At 44.3% G+C, this 20,805-nt stretch overlaps 1 protein-coding gene across 7 annotated transcripts in view; it reads right to left on the reverse strand.

The window, feature by feature from the left end:
- Positions 1-20,805, reverse strand: part of TP63 (tumor protein p63) — a 130,469-nt gene that overhangs the window by 87,966 nt on the left and 21,698 nt on the right. For 3 of the 7 annotated variants that reach the window (XM_065674276.1, XM_065674274.1, XM_065674282.1), the window contains exon 2: positions 18,434-19,093. In XM_065674276.1, the coding sequence (XP_065530348.1) occupies positions 18,434-18,495 (62 nt within the window). In that variant the 5' untranslated portion in view covers positions 18,496-19,093. Of the gene's footprint in view, positions 1-1,506; positions 1,584-2,347; positions 2,390-2,421; positions 2,470-13,537; positions 13,612-18,433; positions 19,094-20,805 lie in introns of those variants that run through there. The other 4 variants (XM_065674278.1, XM_065674279.1, XM_065674277.1 and 1 more) reach the window with 4 other exon arrangements.

Here is a 20,805-nt window from a genome sequence, read left to right on the forward strand (position 1 = left end):
TCTGAACCCATTGCCAAGGTATCACACAAGGCTCATTACTATGTACACAGGAACCAACTTCATCAAAATGACTTTCAACAAAACAGACCTTCCTCAGAGACCTTTCTTTCAGAAAGTCTCAGTGCCACAACATGCCCAAATTTGGTTCACAGCTGCACAAAATCCTAGGTCTCAAGAAGGCAAAGCTACCCAGTGTGGTCCTACTCAGCGGCAAAGCAGAAGTTGGTCATCATAAGCCTACCCCAAGCAAGTGCTCCCCACAGTGCCCTCAGCCTGCAGCACAGGAGAGGAAGGAGGTATTAGCTGCATAGACTGATGTAGCCAGATTTGTAATTTTGTGCCTCCGAAGCTAAGAGCTATTGTAAAGAGTCACACCAGTTAAGGACACAACCAGTTCATGCCTGTACTAAACACAGCCCCAAATTTCTCCAGAGAAAGGCATTTTCCAGCTGTGTCATCTTTATCCCTATACTCAACCAAACTCCTGGCTTACCAAGAAAAGCATTACCAGCTCCTACCCTATAGCAAAAAAGGTGTGTTTTCCTATACTACACAAAAGAAGTTCCCCGATTAATACTTAAATAAGCAAAGTAATAAGCAAAGTCTGAGAGACTCCTTCAACACTATCTTCAACACCTTTACTACCCATACAGCTCTATTTTTAAAGGAGGCTGCAGGATCAGGAGCACCTATAAGAAGGCTACAGTATATTACAGAGGTAGAGAGAATTGCTTTTTATTGTTTGGTGCATCCTGCTCTGAGGTGGGAAAAAGCTGCCAAGTTGCAAGAAAACCAACTTTAGATCAGCACAAAGCTTCACATAAGCTGAATTGTCTCCTTCCCTGTGATCTTAAAATCTAAAATCTAGTGACATTTTTCTTAATAGCTTTCAACATAAAGGAGTAGCCTCTGTGTACTCCTCTACAGAATACCTAAGTGCCCAAATTTGCTCTTCCACAAGAACAGCTAAAGCCTAAGCAAGATCTTTTCAAGCATTTCACTACTTTAGTCGTCTTTTCTTATGTCAGCAAATGCTCAGCTTCAGTAAAATAATCAGTGACTGACTAAAGTTAATCACAAGATAGCAGGAGTTCACATTGTTCAAATTGCTCCTACCAGCTGCTTTTTTTTATTAAAAGACATTTAAACAACATCACTTTTACCCACAACTCATCACAAAACACATTGTGGGAGGCACTACCAAACACAGGCTCTTTAACTACTATGACAGAACAAAGCATATAGTGAGTATAGTCTAGCTTGTCCTCCACTTTAAGTCTACAAGCTAATTTCCTGCATTAACTGCTGCAATAGTTAGCAAGCAGCTTGCCACAAGCGGAGAGCACTAACTGCATTAACTTGGAACTACAGAAGGATTTACAGCACCCTTGAAACTGCAAGCGGAAGAGAACGTTGCATCCACAATCTCTTCCTTTAAAAGCCAGTAGGGGATTATTAATTAACAGAAATTGCAGGTTAAATTTTCTCTGAATACCAGCACCTCACCAAAACCACACCGTTTCCCTGAGCAGTGCTGGGACACTGCTCCTGAACCACTGAATTCCAGGACAAGTTTCAGGCAGCCATACACTCCCACTGAGGTCTAGCTCAGCTCCATCCTATTTATTTTGCTGAAGGGAGAGCAGCCCAGACTCCAGGTGAAAGCACTTTTCAGATACACTTGGTGAGCTGAAGCCTTGGGCACACTGTTTCCCTGCCTCTTGTTTGTTTCCCCAGAAGAGCTACATTACAGCCCATTGGAGTAGGACTTCATCCCAGCTGATTCAGTTTGTCATCACACTGCTGAGTGAGATCTCTGCAAAATATGGCAATGAGAGCAACATGCCCCTACAGCTGTACCCACACAGCACTCAACATTAGGGTTTCCTAGAAAGTTGGTAATGTTAACCTTCACCAAAAAAACCCAAACCAGAACCCAAACCAAAAACCTGAACCAAACGCCACCCCAACAAAAGCCAACAGCCAAACAAAAAAACTCTAGCAAGACCAGCATTTGCCTTTCATGAGCCTTAGCCCATCTGTACTGCTATTGCCTCTCCCTGGAGCCAAGTGTCCCAATGGATGTAGAAACAATGTCCTGACTGCTTGGCCCAGCATAACATAAACTGGTGGCAAACCAGAGAGAAAACAAGACATTTCTGCTCCCACTATCTCACTGCAAGCACATGCTTCCACTCTTCATCACATTTTCCCCCTTCCTACCTTCACATCAAAAACATAAAGGAAAAGCAAATAAACAAGCAAAAAAATCCAAACCACTTTCCACACCAGAAAAGCGATAGAAAACTATTACATTCAACTATTACAATGCAGCAACACTTCTCACCCCAAAAGCCACCTTTCACTGCAACCAATCATTCTTAGAAAGGAATAAACCCAAAACACCAAGGTTGGACTTACCACTGGGGGAATGATACAAGGTCCTGAGGAAAGCAAGACCTAGGTTTGATACTGAGCATGCACAGCCCCTCCTCTGTAGCTTTAACCTTAAAGGCAGATGCCACCTGCTTTCACTGATACAGGGTTGGATCTGAGACAGGGTGTAGCTCAAGCACCACTGAGGTGTATGTGTGAGTCCAGCAAACTTCTTCCAAGAACACAAAAGACTGTCTCAACCAAAATATGGTATCATTTTCTCTATTTTTTTCATCCAAAATAGGCTTGGAGCTTCAACACTCTGATCTGCCCCTGGGTGAATAGTAGAGTTTGTGGTGAAAGCAGAAACAAGGTATCTCAGTAAAGCTGTTGTGTTGGGTTTCAAGAGATCCAAGCATCTCCAGTTCCCCTTAGCTTCCCTCAGAAGCTGGTGCCCTGTGGTGGTTTGTGTTTCTCCCACATGATGTGCAAACTCTTGGAAACTAACAGTGTCTTTTATAGATGCCAAACTTCATGGCTTGGTGTAAAGCCACAGTGTAAAATCTTGCACGAAGAAATCTTTCACAGTAGGGATGAGCAAAATAATTTGGAGGGTTTTTTTGTGCTTATTGCCAAAGTTACAGAATGTTGCTTTCTGCTTCTCCGCACCAAATGGCTACCAGTAGTGTACAGTTCTCTGTCACTTGTTCTGTAGTCCTTAGTCAGTGGACAAGCAGATGGACAAGCCGTTCTTTGTAAACTACAGATTTTGTGGGTGGTTTGTTTGGGGTTTTTTGTTTGTTTGTTTTGGGGGGGGGGGGTTCTTTTTTTTTTTTTCCCCACAAGACATATTCCTCTAAAGGATCTGCTCGTGAAGTATTTAGGAAACCTTGATGCAAAAAGAACATCTACTCTTACGAAGAAAGAACTTCCACATTATACAAATGTACCCAAAGAATAATTTGGAGTGTCTAAATAATGATATCTAATATGGCTCATTTCATTCATAGCTCTCAGAGTGCTCTACAAAGGAAGACAGTGTGATTTACCTGTGGGAAAACTAAGGTACCAGGAGGTCATAGGATTACTCATCGCTACTCAATAAGACAGTTGTGCAGCCAGAAATAAAACCTTGGTCACTTGAGTCCCAGTCTGGTGTTGCTCTAAAAGGAGTTTGTGCTTGTCTAGATAGAGAAATTCAGAAAGGCATTAATTTCTTCAGGTATAGTATGCATTGCTCTTCCTAGAGCAAGAAACTCCCAAACCTAATTTATCTGCAGGGACCAAAATGCTGGTGCCTAGTAATGAAAACAAAGGCTGCAGAAATGCTGTGACCAGCTTTAAGCCACAGTCAGAATTCAGGGTAGAAGTAGAATTCAAACCCATATACCCAGACTAAAAAGTAATCTTTCTTCCTGAATGCTTACAGCAGTTAACCCCTTAGCAGACCTTAATACACGCATAGATTAACATATTAGCATCAAACACCAAGAGGTGTGGGCTGGATAGAGAAGTCACAGAGAAGTTGGCAGCCTCAGCTTCAGCAGTCCTAATCCATGTGCTTTCTGCTTTCTCCAGTTAGACTTTGACGTGCATCAGAAGCAATGGTAAACAAATGGTTTAAAGTTCATGACCGTTACACTTAATTGCCTGAATCTTGGGGTTGTATTTTCAGTTGAGTAGGGAGTGGGCTTCTTTTCAGATTGTACCTTTAGAACTCGAGGAACTTGGCAACCCACATACTGCTAGAATTCCCCCCGCTCTGCATTTTAACACTGCAGTGATTTGTAGACATCACTACCTAAAGGAGCTCACAGCTGTACAAGAGGAGAAGGAAGCAGTGTCTGGCAGCACAGGACAAGTGTGCACCTCACAGGCACTGTCATCTGGAATTCCCCAAAGTGTGGAGCACGCTTATTCCCCACGGCTGCATCAGCCACCCTAAGCTGGTAAGGCACACCCTGGAAGCACCCATTACCTCTGGTAATCAAACAAGTTTATGGTTGCAAAGCAGGAAGCCAAAATGAAAGCCAAATGGTGAACAAGCAGGCTCTCAGCCCTCTCAGAGAGGAGACTGATGCTGAATTTCAGGGATCTGTATTGAACCCCAATCTATGCCTCTGTCTGTGTCTCCTTCATCAACAAACAGTCCCCTTCTTAGCAGGAATTGCACTATACTGCGTGTTTTCCTGTTTCTCTGACTTACATTCACAGGTCTTGGCTCATGTGAACCTAGAAGAGACAGCAGGTCCTGCTGAACTGCACTCACAAGTGTTTATTCTAATCCTTTAGATTTCTAGCCCAGTTTTCAGATTTACCTTTTTTAAATTAGACTTCCAGCAATGTCTTTAAATTCTTCAGATTTTCCTACCATATAACACTGTCTAATGTGTTGGTCCTAGAAAATATCTCTGGAAGAAGACTGATGAATGCATGGGTTTGGAAGGGCGAAAGTAAAGAATGACGAACACCAACAGGATTTTTTTGAGATAGAACGTAACTTTCACCTGTGGTTCAAATGTCCATTCTTTTTTACCAGATCCCATATTTTCAGATGTTTCCCAGATCTGATATCTCACTAAAAAGGATGTGAAGAGCAGCCTGGGTTATGGGGAGAGGCAGCTGAGAGAAAAGTGGTCCAGTAGCACAGAGATGTGCATTAGAAAACGAAAGAAGCTAACTGCCCAAAGCCTAATCTCAGAAGTAGCCACCAACTAAGGAAATATAAGGAACACAGGAAGGAAGCTGGAGTGAGAGCGGCTAAGGGTTGTGACACTGATGGTGTCCTACAGCATCTGTTGAGGACAGTCTAAGGATGACTGTTGGCTTCTTCCCATTCTCTAGCCAAATGACACTTGTGTTGAGCATGCCCTGTTTCAGTTGTGAGATGTATGATATTTAGAGGAATTAAAGCAATTTTCTCTCAGAGAAATGCCGATTGATTGTGTTGCTTACAAAATCTCTGTATCCTGCTAAAGTCTACTGTAAAAGTGAAACCTGATCTCTCTGTGACTTAGATTTCCCTTTTGGAAACATATGTGTATGAGCTGAATGGAAAGGGGTAGGAAGGGATGGTTTGGCTTTCTGGTTCCTCTGAAGCCTTCAGTGCATCAGCAAGACTGACCTATATCAAATAAAGTGAAACTGGCTGCACAGAATGATCCTCCCAAATCACCACGCTGAAAAACACGAGGGGGATTTTCTTTCATTCATCACCTTCTTTCAGTTAGAGTCGTGTGAGTAAGACTATGCATCCGCCTATGCGGATGCAGCATTTGCAGCTTTGCAGTGGCCCCTCAAAACACATTATACGAGTGCAGCCTTGGGCCCCACATCAATGCCCTGCTCTAGTGTTGGCAGCAGAGCTCCTCTGGGAGAAAAAGGCTCCCTCTGCATCCCCTTTGCTACCATGCTGAGGGGTTCCCAGCTTGGCTACTGTATGGGCCTGCTCCCTGCAAACTGCTGGGAATGGCTTCTGGGAGCAGAAGGAATTCAGAGTACTATCAGTAACACCTACAGCCCAGGAACCCACCACATCTCCTATCTATACCTCATCATGTCTGCTATCTACATGTTGTCATTAGCAGCCAAACAACAGTGACCACTTCTACATGACAGAGTCATTTCTTTGTCCTCAGGGCTTCAGAGGCACCGTCCCCTAATTGTTGGAGCAAGTCACCTTTAATTCTCCTTTTTTTCCCTCCAAGGATTCCTTCAGCATCTTGTGAACTTTCCAAGACCTCTCTTATGTCCCACTCAACCTTGGACACCCTTTTTTCCACCTTCATCTTCTCACTCATCCTTGGAAACTACCTCCTCACCCCGTCGGGAACATCCCCTCCCCTCCTTCTCAGCCCCGTCACCCACTCCCTTTCTCAGCAGGGGCTGAGAGAGATGGAGCTTTGGCCAAGGTGAAAACACCGACACAGCAATTCCTCCACCTGCCCACTGCAATTGGTGCTTTCTACTCTGGGGTACAGAGCCCTCGTAACCTCCAGAAGGCTACCCAGGACCCTGAGCAACCCGTGTTGGGAAGCCCAGAGTTAGAGCGCAAGCCTGAGGGAGATCAGGATACCCTCAAGAGGCAGTGCCCCTGGTCCTTAGGTGACCTGTTCATCCTTGCCTTTCTGTTCCTGACATATAGCAGTGCCACCACCTTTGTAAAGCACACAGAGACCATCACCATTCCACCTCCAGGGAAACACAGTCATCAGACTTTGCAAATTGAAATAATAAAAAAAAAAATTAAACCTCCATCCATTTTTATGAAACATTAAACCAAAACCAGTCAATCCCTTCCCCAAAGCTATGTGCAGTGATGGTTAAAAGCTGTGCCCATCTGGAGAGGGAGGAGTCAATGCTGCTGGGCACAGGTGAGAGCTTTCACTGAAGTAAGTGAGAAAGGCTTTTCAAAAACAACACAGAGGAAAATCCAGGCCCGGCCCTCGAAGTTCTGAGGTATTTTTAAGCCAAGTCCAAAAATAAGTACTGTAAGATAAACTTTACAGGCAAACTATGCAGAGGCCACAAAACTTTTTCAAGTCCCCTAAAAAAAAATAAAGATCCCTTTAGTCTACATAATGGACACAATTTACTCAGTTTTAGACACCCAGCTGAGAACATGCATTTGGGTCTACCTTTCAAAGTTTATATGAGACTTTTTGTAGCCAGCCAGCCAGGCCCGATAGCTCTGTGGCAGGACAAATGGAGTGATACTTTCACCCCTCTGTGCAGGAGAGGATGAGCACAAAATCTCTGCTGAGAGGTCTCCTGCTGGGTCAGGGCTGCCACCAGCCCTGCTGCCACCAGCCAGCCTCTGCTGCCCAGCTGCAGCTACAATTAAAGACACCAGAGACCACCTTTTGTGCCTCCCAAGAGACTGCCTACACCAGAATCATCCCATTCTTGGTGCCTGGGTGCACTTCCACAAGCTGCCTGGGAAGAAGGAGACTCAGAGATCTCTTTTGTTGCATTCTGCTGCACAGTATGGGGAGACCTCTCATCCTTCCTGGGGGAGGAGGGGGAAAAGGCAGGTGTTAAATACCCAAAGCAGCCTAAAACAGCTAACTACATCCTTTCCAGTTATCCAGATCTCTGCAACATCAGGGAATATTTAAAGAAAAGAAAGCAACAGCCCCAGAAATGAAAACAGATCATTTTCAAGAGATGACAGTCATGACAGAAGACAGCTATTACAGGCCTTCATCACTACTCTTCTCTAGTAATTTTAGGTATGTAATAAGGAAAACTGAAAAGTTCTGAAGAGGCAGTGGCCAGAAATATGACCTTCCTGAGGCTTGCTGAATAAAATTCACCCATTTGAGCTTTTCTCATCAGTTATTTTTCCTGTGAGCACAGCATTTACCTAATAACATTATCTACAGCAGTTCACTGCTGTCTATTTTTTTACAAGGAACTTGCTTTCAGTATGAAATGGGGCTCAGTAGGAAATGAGGCTCTTAACTATTGTCTGCTGAAATTTTGCAGTGTTGAGTGCAACTAGCATCTCTCATTTCACTAGTCTACCTCCATCACACTAATACAGAGACCACAACAGAGAATGAGAAATTACTTTGTTACAGATGATGAAAAAATTCAGCCAAGTGTATCAGAGCTTCAGAAAAGCAGTTGGGATGTCAGTAACTGGCTCTCATTAGATACTACAGAGCACTGAAAGAGGCCAGAGCTAGTGGCAAAGAAAAGAACCAAATCCAGCAGAAAAGTTACACTTGCAGCCAGGGCAGCAAGGAAAGCCCTTAGCAACACTTACACTGCCAGTCTGGCCCAGGTTCAAGGTCTGGTTTTTGTATTACCCCTTATCTACATGTAAGCACGTTTTTCAGACGTGAGCTCTGAAATCCTGAGCTCTGGATTGTCCAGAGATGAAATGACTGTGAGCACTGCTGAGTCCAACCTCTTGTTTTATGTGTTATGGACAAGTTAGGCATGGTCCAGGCTGAGCTTTCTACAGTCCAGTCCACCACCAAATATCCTGAGCTCATTTCTTCCTGAGGACTGTGTGCCATCAGAGCAAGCACCAGCCATAGGCAGCGTGCTGCCAAGCAAACCTGAGTGAAACACCCAGATCAGGGGTTTCCCATGAGCACAGCCAGTCCCCCACAACAGGGACATGCACTGTTGTGGGTAGGTACCCAGCAGATCTCTTTGAGTTCCTGACTGGATTGCTTCTTAACACAATAAAAATGAGATTACGTAGTGCAAAGAGCAGCTGTTACAGGCTAGGGACCAGAGCCAGAGCAGCATTTCTCCCAGACAGTAACTAGGTTAACCTGGAAAAAAAACCACAAACCAAAGATCAGTTTGTGCCTCTTTTAAAACACAGAGATCATAACCCAACAACATCTCACATGTGATGCTAATGCCTGCAGAGATGAAATCAGGCTCAGTGCTGCTCCCAGGGAGTGCAAGGATGAAGCATCGTATGAGGAGCCCTCACAGTGCTGATTTACATGCTCAAGACCACGGCATACAGATAGCACCCAGCTGAGCAGGTAAGTCATTTCAAGCAGAGTATTCTTCATTTAGTGGCAGATACACATAAAAATGTAGTGTATGGGAACTGATGGGGTGACTCTGCTATTAGACACGATGCATTTATGTGGAATCCTTCCAAGGCAGCTCCACAGAAGCTGTGACACTGTGGCATGCAGCCACTCCTGACCATGAGCTGTGTGCATCTCATTCAGCATGCTGCTGTGAGGCTTAGTGGGAAAAGTGGAGACTTTTGCAGCATGTGACCATGGACTTTGGAAAACCAGGTAAGCCCAGCTCAAATCTCCAGATGTCTGACTGCTCTCCCTGTCCCTGGGATGAAGATACTGGGTGTAGATCTGTGGGTCAGGAGTGAGGTGTTCAGGAGGCTGTGCTCTCAGATCTGGTCTTGGTAATGGACTAAATAGACCACCTGTCTTCTGCACTAAACACTGTGGTGTTTCCAGCCAGCAAGAGAAAGAGTAAGGGGCTTCTACCTCTTCTCTCTGGTAAGGAAGTTTTAATTCCCTCCAAACCATTCCCAAGCACTTCCATCATCCAAAACACTCCAGAGGCAAACAAAATGAGAGATGCAGGATTCATCTCCTTCCCACTTCTGCTACACATGCATTCATGGAAATAAGTGTGCTTTTCCTGGACCAAGCAGACTGCAGCATGGCAGAGGTGCATACAGCATCCCTTGGCTGTGCTTGCAGCCCCGATTACTCATACTGTGGTTGCAGTCCTGCAACATGCTCTGAGCCCTGTTTAAAGCCTTGTTTCTTGCAAGCAGCCTTTTCCCTTCTTGTGCCATATCACCATCAGTAGCATTAATGGCTTATGGTCCTCCAGGACACTAACACATTCTACCAAGAACAGAGTTTCTTTTAAACGTGCTGAGATTTCAACCTGTTTGATGTGTGAAGGAATCAGATCCTCTTCCTGCCAGGGTTGCCCCAACAACACTTAGAGTTTGTTTGCCCAGGTGTTTGGTGTGCTGCAGCTATAACCCTGAGGAAGATGCCAGGCACCCTTGCAGGCCGAGCAGTTGGTGCTGAGGTGCTGCTGTCCCAGCTCATAAAGGACAGGCATTCCCAAAATTTGGACAACATGAAGAAGCAGCAGGAAGAGACTGGTGCAGGGACATCCTACACAGATCTCAACATGGGCCCCCCAGGAAGAAGAAATACAAGAGAAATCATGAAGCCCATGCTGATTTTGAGCCCTGGGATACCATGCATAGCAGGGAATTTAGTCATATAAATAAAGTCAGAGAGGAGAGGGACAGCTTCCCCAGGCAGAGAATATGAAATATGGGGTTCTGTTTTAGGACAGGAAAGTCTCAGACTGTCTAATGCAAGAGACTTGTGACATTTTGAGTTGAGTTTAGGGCCTGTAGTGACAGGACAAGGGGTAATGGGTTAAAACTTAAACAGGGGAAGTTTAGATTGGACATAAGGAGGAAGCTCTTTACTGTTAGGGTGGTGAGGCACTGGAATGGGTTGCCCAGGGAAGTCGTGAATGCTCCATCCCTGGCAGTGTTCAAGGCCAGGTTGGACAGAGCCTTGGGTGAGATGGTTTAGTGTGAGGTGTCGCTGCCCATGGCAGGGGGGTTGGAACTAGATGATCTTAAGGTCCTTTCCAACCCTAACTGTTCTATGATTCTATGAGCCGCGTAAAACTCTTTGATCCCTAAGGCACCTACTCTTATGGAAGTTGCTTTAGTCTTTAGTTACACAAGTTCTTTTGCCTATGAACTACTCACAGAATCTAAATTCCCTCTCACAAGCTCTCTCCAGAAAGCTGAATTTTACAAAAATCTTAAATAAATCATCATGATGATACAAAAAGTCCCCAGAACTCTTTAGAAGCAGGAAACAATAAATAGCAACATCCTGTGTTTCAGTAAATAATTAAAACGCCAAACAGAAACGCCAGCAAAGCAGATGTTAGGTGCAGGTTCCTGTAATATGGAAGTAGGTTGAAGATCCTACTTGTTACCCCACAGGCAACCAGCTAAATCTCATGTGTTTTAGATGACAAACAACAACTTCCTTTCCCCACCGCTGACACTAGGGATACTCCTATGGGAAAACGAAATCTTTTACTATATACCATGATGGCTGCATTTTTCAGTAGGTAGCAACTCTGTAACAGGCCAGCTATTGTTAAGCCCTAGAGCAGAGAATCCTTCTGTCAAAAATAAGAGCACTTGCAAAAACCTTTCTCTGTGTCACAAAATAGCTGCAAGACAGGGCAGGTGAAGGACAAAGAATTAAGAACAGATTATAGTCCTAGAAGACAGGAACTAGTGAACTGTTTATCAGAAACACTGCCAATGTGTAAGGGAACACTACCTGGGGTGTTCACAGGATCTTTACTTTTGCAACTGTGCCTGGTGCTAAGAAATTACAGGGTTGGCTCCCTATAATTTCATCAATACATTGCCACACCTAATGTGATTTATAATTTCTTTTTGTGATTATCTTAGAGCTCCTGGAGTGCTACATCAAAGTCTCCTGTTCTACCAAAACCAGAAGTTTGCAGCCAGCATATTTTAAGAGGAAAATTCACAAATATGATCAATCAAAATTGCAGGAAATTGTAAAGGAATTCTGTTAAGAGTTTTAATCCTGTAATATATGACCACCTCATGTCCATTCTAGCTCTCAGAACAGGCTGAACTCTAATTTCACAGCAGTCCCAACTACCTCATAAACCCCACTGAGATCAGTCCCAACTACCTCATAAACCCCACTGAGATCAATCCCTGCAATCCCACTGTTTTGCCCCACCAGCTCTGACTCTTCTGAGTGTAGAGGCAGACACAGCTGGCAATACACAGCTGAGCAGCTGCTGCTTGTAGCATCCAGCTCACCAGCACACTACAAGCTTCTTTCCATGCATTTTGTCAGCATGCATTTTTCAGCATGATATGTACTTAGGTACATAGGTACTTATTAGGTACTTAGGTACATATCAACATCACTAAACTAGGCAGACATTGAACCTCCCTGAGCAAGGTTTTGTAAGCAGACTTTTTTTCATGTTGCAAAAAAACTATTGAACCTCCAATCACTTACTGCAGTTTCCCCCTCCTCACTCTTGGAGGTGGCTGTTCTCTTCATATTTCAGTGCATTAACTGAATTCTCCTTGCTTATGTGCATCAGTATTTATCACATCAGGCCACCTGTGGCATTTAAAGACCTGACTGGAGAAGACTCTGCAGCAAAATCCTATGGGGAGATGTTCTCTTACTGCACAGTAGGAAGTGATTACAAACAGGCAACAAAAACTCCCAAGGAAGTCCCAGGAAGAGATACATCTGTTTTCATGAAGCTGAGTAGATGAAAGGATATTGTCTATCTATTATCAGCATACCTAGTCCAACAGACCTCAGAAGTCTATTATAATGAGACATTTCCCTTCTGATTATTTCAGTTTCGATCACGGGCTACAAAATTTTGAACTAAACAGAAATCAGTATTTGCATGGCAGCGTAACCACTGGCTCCCTCTACAATGCCCATGTTCGCAAGAAGATTTCCACATAAGTGCAAAACTAGGTTAGAGCCAAACACTAAATTAAAAGCGAAGTTTCCTTGATTTTTTTTCCTCATCCAAGACCCTCCTTCCTCCCCTATGACTTGTGGCACCTATGGATACTTTTTATATGTGCTCAATACTCCCTTGGCCACTTGGATGTCAGAGGGTTTTACTTTCCCCAAAAATCAAAGCCGAGCATTTCTGCTCTGTATCAAGCCAGAAATACTTGTGTTTGTTGAGAGGAGCCACTATAAGCTAGCTTGTAGCAGAAGGTACCATGCAAAGCAGCAAGGGATTATAACTTATAACACGTACTATGAACACCCTGAAGATCTCTGAACAGATGAGTTACTGAGAACTTGCTTGTTTAATTTCTTCAGTATTTTTGGAAGTTGAGGGAGATACTATGAATTAGATATCCTCTCCTTATAGCAGAAAGGAAGACATAAAAGACTTCACATATTCTCCTTACAATCCTTTGGGATCTGTTAAAAAATCTGATTTGGTTCCACTTTAATCCCATAAGCAGTACTAAAAACACCTGCAAGCAGACAAATGTTTTCTTATAATAACACTCTTGAGGGGCATATACTGTTTGTGAAGAGGAAAAAAGTCCGTCTTTGGCAATGACTGTGAAGGGGTTGTGACATCCCCACCCAGCACAATGAAGTCTGACATAGAGCAAAGAGGTCCAGCAGGAACAACATGGAGGAGAGCAGTGGGGACGAGCAGACTGCAGGGACTCTGCCAGGAAGAACTGAAGAGAGTTTAGAATGCTGCACTTGAGCAGTGTTTTGCAAAGATCCTATCTTCTAATCCCATCTTCTGATAAGACTGCAGTATAGAACAGGAAAGCAATCAAAGAATAGACCTCAAAGACGAGATAAATACCCTCCTCCCCTCCTTACCAGCAGCAGTGCACATCTTAGCAAGGTGCTGGGGGCAGTAGCTGAGAGGTCCCATGCTGGCAGGAAGCCTTCACTGCAGAGCTGCTCCCACCCATGAGGCTACCCTGAAATAACTATATTTTTGGCACACCTCATGCTGTCCTTTTGTGTGCATCTGAGTCCAACTGGGGACACTGCAGCCACGAAGGTGACCACCACCTCACAGGAGAGCTTACCAAGGCAAATTAAAAAACCAGCTCCCCATCTCTCCTCCACCTTTTCTTCCTGCATGGAGCCAATTCTTTTCCTCCAAAAGTCACCGGCTGTTCTGAGCACACCACAAGCTGCTCAGAACATTTTCTGGCCCCTCTCTGAGTCTTTGGAAAGTACCTGTTTTATCACTGGCTGTTTCTGCAAATAGATCTATACCAAGTCATGTGGCTTTGCTTATTTGGCTTCAGATTTTCTGCCTACACAGCAAATTTGGGCTCCCATCTCAAAGGTGAAGGCAGATGATACTGTCCACCCTGTCATAGCAGGAGTTCAGTTATTCTTCAGCAAAGCATGGAAAGTGTGCAGTTGCCCAAATGCAAGGATTCTGCAGAGCCTGCGCACAGGATGAAACACTCTTGTAAGGTATTATCCTACGATGCTTAAGCAAAGCTCTGTCACAATGTCACCCAGCTAATATCCAAGTGAAAGAAGAGCTGCTTATGCCAGCATTGATTCACGACCAATGAAGGGGCACAGCATGCTGCTGCCTGTGATCAGGAAGTGTAGCCAGCAGGTTTTGCTTGTACATGCCCACTCCCAACCCAAAGGGAGGAAACCTGATGTTTCATTATTGTCTATCAGTAATGACAAGCACTGGGCACAATGAGTTTCCACCTTTGTGCTGCATTGCAAGCATTAACATTGGCAAGACTCCTATCTGATAATTGCAGTCCATTTACCAGCCCTGTTTGATACATGTGGGAGCCAACGAAGAAAGATGAAGTGACACATACAGTGCTCCCAACAAAATATCCCTTTAAAGCTAGGGGCTCTGGGTGGCTGGAACTAGACCTTGGTCACCAAAATCCAACCAGATACAGCACCCAATAGATGATGCTGCCATGTCCCATGCCCTCCCCTCCCTTCCATGCCCCAGCTCATTTCTGACAGTTTTCTTCATCCTCTTCTAAAAATAGATATATGTTTTTCTACATAACTGGTTGCGTGTTTTCTTTCTTTGTTGTTGTTGTTGTTGTATTTCTTTTTTTTTTTTGGCAACACCCCAAAACCCAGGACCATGTCTGAGAAACAAGGTTTCCAGCAGATACTGCAGAGGCTAGAGGATTTCAGGGTTGTTCCTGAAGCCTCTGTTATTAGTGAGATTTGCGAGGCTGGGCCATACCGCACTGTGCTGAGAATACAAAGCCAGAAATGAAAGAGGAAAGAACAGCTTGTGTGAGAAGCCTTTTACTCAAAAGGAGGGAGTGAGCCACAGTGAATGCCTTCAACACATCAGTGATGTAAAATCCTGAGGTCACCAATTAGCCTGGCCATGGGGTAAGGGATGAGCAGAGCAGGCAGGACCATAGTCTGGTGCACCTGCAGGTACATTCCCAACTGCTCCAAAAGAAGAGAGCTCCTGGGTAAAACAGCCTAATGATCATTATTTCCAGGAACACAAGTAACTTGTCTGTAAACATCACTCCTCCAACCAGGCATTAGCTGGGGAAAAAAAAAAAGGGTCTTTGGAGAGAGGGACTAATTACATAGTGCTCAACAGCTGGACTTTGATCATAATTACAGTGCCTTCTTCATCTTACATTAGCGGCTTTCAGCTGCAGATAGGTGGGTACTTTGTGGAAGGTGGAAATCCTGCCAATTTCAGATAGCTAGCTTGTTTTATGACTTGGAGGTAGCACAGGATGAGCTTGCATGGTACTATCCAAACAAGTAACTCATGGGGGTCAGTGACTTAACACTTCAGCACAGGTGCTTCTGTCCTTACAGCAGCACCTTCCCAGGCTCAGGAACCAGAGCATTGATCATACTTAAGCACTGATTTCAAGCATTTCATGCAAATCTCTTTATAGGAGAAGCAGAAGCAGAAAAACTTTGAGGGTTTTGCTCAGCTCTGTTATTGCTGAATTTTAGCATCTTACCTCTCTCTGTTTAGGAAGAAAGATGAGCACACTCAGGATATACTTCTCTAACCTCAGTTCTGACATTCATATACTACATTTGCATCCCTCGCTTCTGCACAGGGATGTACATCCCTGTTAATGCCCAGTGCCCTTCTTTCAGCTGGGCTGCAGCTACAGCCCTGAACTCCAGTGCCCACAGTGACAAGCGGGGTTGTGAAGGAGGCTGCTTTCCTGTACCACAGCTGAGTTGCTTGTACTTTTGTATGATGCAGGGAGTCCTTTGCTTTGATACCAACATTTACAGAGAAATAAATAGACCAAATGGGAACTGGGCTGATGAGACAGAGGCTAGAGTAGCATAAACAGTAACACACAGTACTGGGAGTCTGGGCACCCAGCTGTTTTTCCTCATTTGTATCACTGAATTACTGTGTTGCTTGGATAAATCGTAAAAGTAGCACAGTTCCACTGCTGTGAAATGACAGGCAGTAAGTATACAAGCATTATAACGGCACGTTAATGAATGCTCTTAAGCATGATCTGTATTCACCTCTTGACAGAGGAAATGTTTCAGCTGGCTCCCACATCATCTGCCTGCTGGATGCCCCAAAGTGAAGAGATTAACAGATGAAGCAATGACAAAGGGTAAATTTAAGCCACAAGTCTTAGACCTATCTGGGATTCATAACTTATTCCCCTCCACACTGACCTACAGGGAAATCTGTGTGACACACCTACCCACCCATTTTAACAGGGTTTCAAAGTTTTCACTATTGTTATTTTGCCAGCATGCCTCAGCTCAATGTTACAGTTTGCAGTTTAGATTATTACTACATGTAATTTTAGAGTTGCAAAGAAGCACACTGGTATTAGCTAAATAAAGCACTTTGACCGCATCAAAGCTAAAGTGTTTCAAACTGCGTAAAATAAATGCAATTATAAAACTACTCAGTTTTGTTGAATCAGTCAGACAAATGTCACCCAGCATATCATGAATATCTGACCAACAGAGCCTTCAGCTTTAGCTGAAGACCATCTATATCTTCAGACTGAGTAAAGTATCTCAGTCACTGGACAAATGCCACTCTCGGCTCATGTAAACAGACATGCATAACAGCTGAGACACATTACTCTGAGCTACATCTCGATCAGGTTTTATGACTGAAGGGTGTCACAAACTCTATCTGTCCCAAGCTGTCCTGAGGCTTCCCACATTGCGATAGTCACTTAAAAACTCATCACGCTGCCAAGGCATGTGAAAAGGAGCAGCATTTCCAGTGAAAGGCCTGACTTGCTGGAGGATGCAGGTTTGAAGGGAGAAAGGCCCATTTAAGAAGTTCTACAGAATGCAGGCAAGGGATTATTTTTTTCTCTAATTCCTGCTTCAGATGGGGCCTTTTTTTGCCTGAGCTGCAGCACCAGTTTCATGAACCTGTTCTTTAACATGGGATGGGATGTGATTGGCATGAGTTCACAAAGGCTGGGAAGCTGTCCCAGGGCTCAGCTACACTTGCATCTTTATGATTTATTTATTCTTTTATTTTTATTTAAATTTTATATTTGGGAATTCTCCTGGCTGTGGCTTCCAGCCACTGAAACTTATTTGTCTGCTGGAGACCCCACCGCTGCCAGCCCAAATCTGCCTTCCCAGGTGGGCATGGCTCTCCTACTGCTCTTCTCCCAGACACACACACATCCCCATAGGATCAGCGAGGCTGGGTGGATTTGCAGGAGATCAAAGCATGGCTGCATGTGCCTGGCCAGCCCTGGGGCTTGTGTTGTGGAAGGTCTTGCCGGGGAACCCAATACCCCCGGCTTCATGCCATATTCCTCTGCCACAGCAGCACAGCCAAGGACCGTGTTCTATTTCCCAGCTCTCCTCCTCTCGTTCCCCTTTGCTGGCCCCAAATATGGCCCCACCTCACTGTCAGGTCTCCACACTCCTCCCCAGGACCTTCACACAGTGGTGTCACCAAGCATCCAGCAGACTGAGGGGGAACAAACACCCCAAAAAACATTGCAACACATCATGGTATCATGGGGGGGAAAAAGAGATTACAAAGCTGCCTGTAATGCTGTGGCCCTTTCTTCAATAGACAGCTATACAACACAAGCAGCCTTTCCCAGTACACTGCAGAAGATGCAGAGTTAATAGTTAACCCTTCTGGGAATCAAATGCCTTAGTGAGACACCAGGCAGGGCTTTTTCAAAATACAGACAGAAACTAGCCTTAAAGGGGCTTGACAAGTGACTGTGTTCAGAGGATTTCACCTCTCTGAACTTTATGACTGGAAAAATACCATCTACATGTCATTTACATGCTTAAATATAGTATCTTCTATTGGGAGAAACAAACAAACTGACAATGTGATACTGTGATACCTCCTGCAGACATGCTCTTTTATCTGCTGGAAAGTTATAAAACTCAGCATAACAACAAAGCTAAAATAAGAGTGGTTGTCAGGCTCTGAGGTTGGCTGTTAGACAGAATGAGAAAATACTCTTGGAAAAGACTCTCAGAAGGCAGTTGTTTTCTTCTCCAAATCTTTTAAATGATTTATTTATTCTTTAAATTCCAAAATCTCAGGGTTTAATAGTTAAGCTCATATTCTTTCCAGGAGCTTTTTCATTTAAAGGAACAAATAAACACACTACAAAAAGCTAAAGCAATTCCTGACTACCCAAAGCAGAGTAACTCTCTGCTCCAAAACACAGGGAAAAGATACTATCAGCTTTCGTGTTATTTAGCTTGGGTAGTTTTTTTCTCTAATGCCAAAGAGGAAAAGGGAGATATCTGAAACGGATGCCTATAATTAAACAGTAACCTGTTAGAAAGCCAAAAATAATAATAAGCTCCACTGAGCATGAAGAGAGCAGCACATTTTTTCTGCGTGCAGCCCAGCTGCCACCGGACGATAGCAGAAAAGTTAACAATTACACAAGACACTCAGATCAAACCTGTGATAGGAGAGAGTTACGTCACGCTCAGAGACTCACCGCTGGATGCAGGGATCAGGGTAGTACTGCAAGGTGGTGAAAGGTGGTGGTTCAAAATTCATTTCCTTCGAGCCCCTCTTTGGGTACAAACCAAAATAAAATAAATAAATAGATATAAAGCCAGCAGGCTAAAAGCAATAAGGTCAAGTGGTACATGAGATACAACTTTAGAGATTTATTTTACACTTGCGAATGGGTGGGATCTCCCAGGGGCTTGGCCAATGGGATTCATCAAGTGACCCGAGCATCACCACCAGTCCCTCCTCACCAGCTGGGCATCTTCTGCACAGATACTTTCCCCTCCTCTCAACATCCTTAATAAACTTTGGTGCACGCCGGCCACACTTGTTGTTGGGAGCTCATCTGGGGCATCTCTGAACTTCTGATCTCACCGGTCATTGGTTGCCTTCCTGCCTGACTTCACAGTTTAATTTTGGCAGCTCTTGCAATTTTACAAACTGCTGTGGCCGCTGGTCATCCTCGTCTCCAGATGGCTGGAGTTTCCTCTTCTGGGTGCAGCTCCCGTGCTGCATTTCACTGTGCTTTGAAAGCTTTCCTTGTCAGCTCTGTGGCTAGTACCTGCGCAGAGTTGCCTGGGGAAATTCTCGGTTTCTCTCACACCATAGTTCAAACAGTCTGTTGTGGTCACAGTTTCAAAAGCTGAATGACAAAATATGGGGAAATTCCTCAATTAAAATTAACTCTGAACTTTTGCTCCTCTGCCTCCCCTTCCTGTCCTCCTCCCCCCCCCCCCAGAAAACTCATAGTTGTGATTGTTAATGATATCCTCTGTATCTTTTTACTTTATTTTCAAAAAGAATTGAGACAATATAGAAATCTGTCGTTGTTTCAGTGTTCTGTAAATAACATATACATTTTTCATATGAAAAGCAACAATATCTCAGTATCTTCAAATATCTTGAGAAAAATATGAAAGTAAGAAGGAAATAGAAATTATATATTTTTCAGGCCCCTAAACCTAAAGAAGCAAGAGTGAAGTGAAGCCCACAAAAACAAACTACCAAAGATGAAAAAAAGATCGAATTATCCTGAAAATAAAGGATAAAAACTAGGAAGAAAGGCTTCAGCTCCTGCCCTCCTACCCCTTTTTTAAGTAACACAGAAAATTATTCAGGAAAGCAGTCTGTTTTATCCCCATTTTTCCCCCTGCATGGTTCATCCAAATAGTACAGGCTGTAAACCTATCTGGGTTTTGTGGTTTTGGAGAATGAATGAAATATGAATCAGGAGCTAAATTAAAATGGATTCCAGAAGGAAAAAAATAGCGTCCATGTATCTATGCACCAGTGGGATTGCATCTTCAAGCAGATGTATATGCTTGTATGTACAAAGAGAGGGGAAGGGGTCGCCCTACGGCTCACCTACAGTGCATCTTTCATGCCGGTGTCAGCACAAATGCCAACCTCCCAAGCAAAAACCAGGAGCTGTCCGAGATGGCAGCAATTGCTTCTTGTTTCCCCCCCCCTCTGCGTTTTCCTTGTAGGAAATTTTGGTTCGAAGAATGTCATGTGGAAACATTTTCTTTGCTGCCTGTGCCAGGGTGGCAGGGGAGCTATTTCAGACTTGACATTCTCCACCCACACTCAGCCTGATAGCTCCTAACATCTGTGAATTGTGAATCCTGTAAACTCGCAGGGCTGATTCCTGGCCAAGTCCAAGCAGCTTCTGCTACAATAAGTGGCATTTGCCACGGAAGAGAGGCTGAGAGCGAAGTACATATTTATTAACTGAAGTTCAGGGTTCTCTCACTGCTGGACACTGCTTCCCCTGCCTGGCCTGTGGAGGAGCAGTAATACGAAACACCATCCTTCTCTTAGGCTGAGCCCTGGAGTAAACACCATGCCTTGTAGCCTGCATCACTGGAAAAGAAATGTGGAAATGTCCAAGACAGGCTGGGCTGCAGAGGAGAGAGGGGGAATCACACCAGGGCTTGTGTACAGACAGTACAGCCCAGGGAGCACAGCCACAGAGCAGCTGCATCCCCTTCTGTTGCTGAGATCAGGACTGTGCTTAACCTTGTGCAGCCATCTCTCCTGAGGTGGCAAATATGTCCAGGGAATTGGCAAGGAGGGCCAAGGGCCATCGTAAACTTGTAGTCTACACTGAGCCTGGCTCTGGTCTAGGCTTTGGATATCCACCCTTAAGCAAAGACCCAGCAGGCATGTTCTCTCCCTGGACAAACCATTTGAGCAAGACCTTGGGTTCATGCTCTCTTGCTCCCGGACTCAGTTTCAATATGCGCCTGTGAGTGTGAGTATAATCTGCTTGGCTGTGGAAATATATGCAGGCACTAGGCTGAGCTGTGGGTACACTGCTGAGACCTCATGTTTCCTTCTAGATGCAGACCAGAA

Source organism: Lathamus discolor, chromosome 3 (genome assembly GCF_037157495.1).
Source record: "Lathamus discolor isolate bLatDis1 chromosome 3, bLatDis1.hap1, whole genome shotgun sequence".
Lineage (NCBI taxonomy): Eukaryota > Metazoa > Chordata > Aves > Psittaciformes > Psittacidae > Lathamus > Lathamus discolor.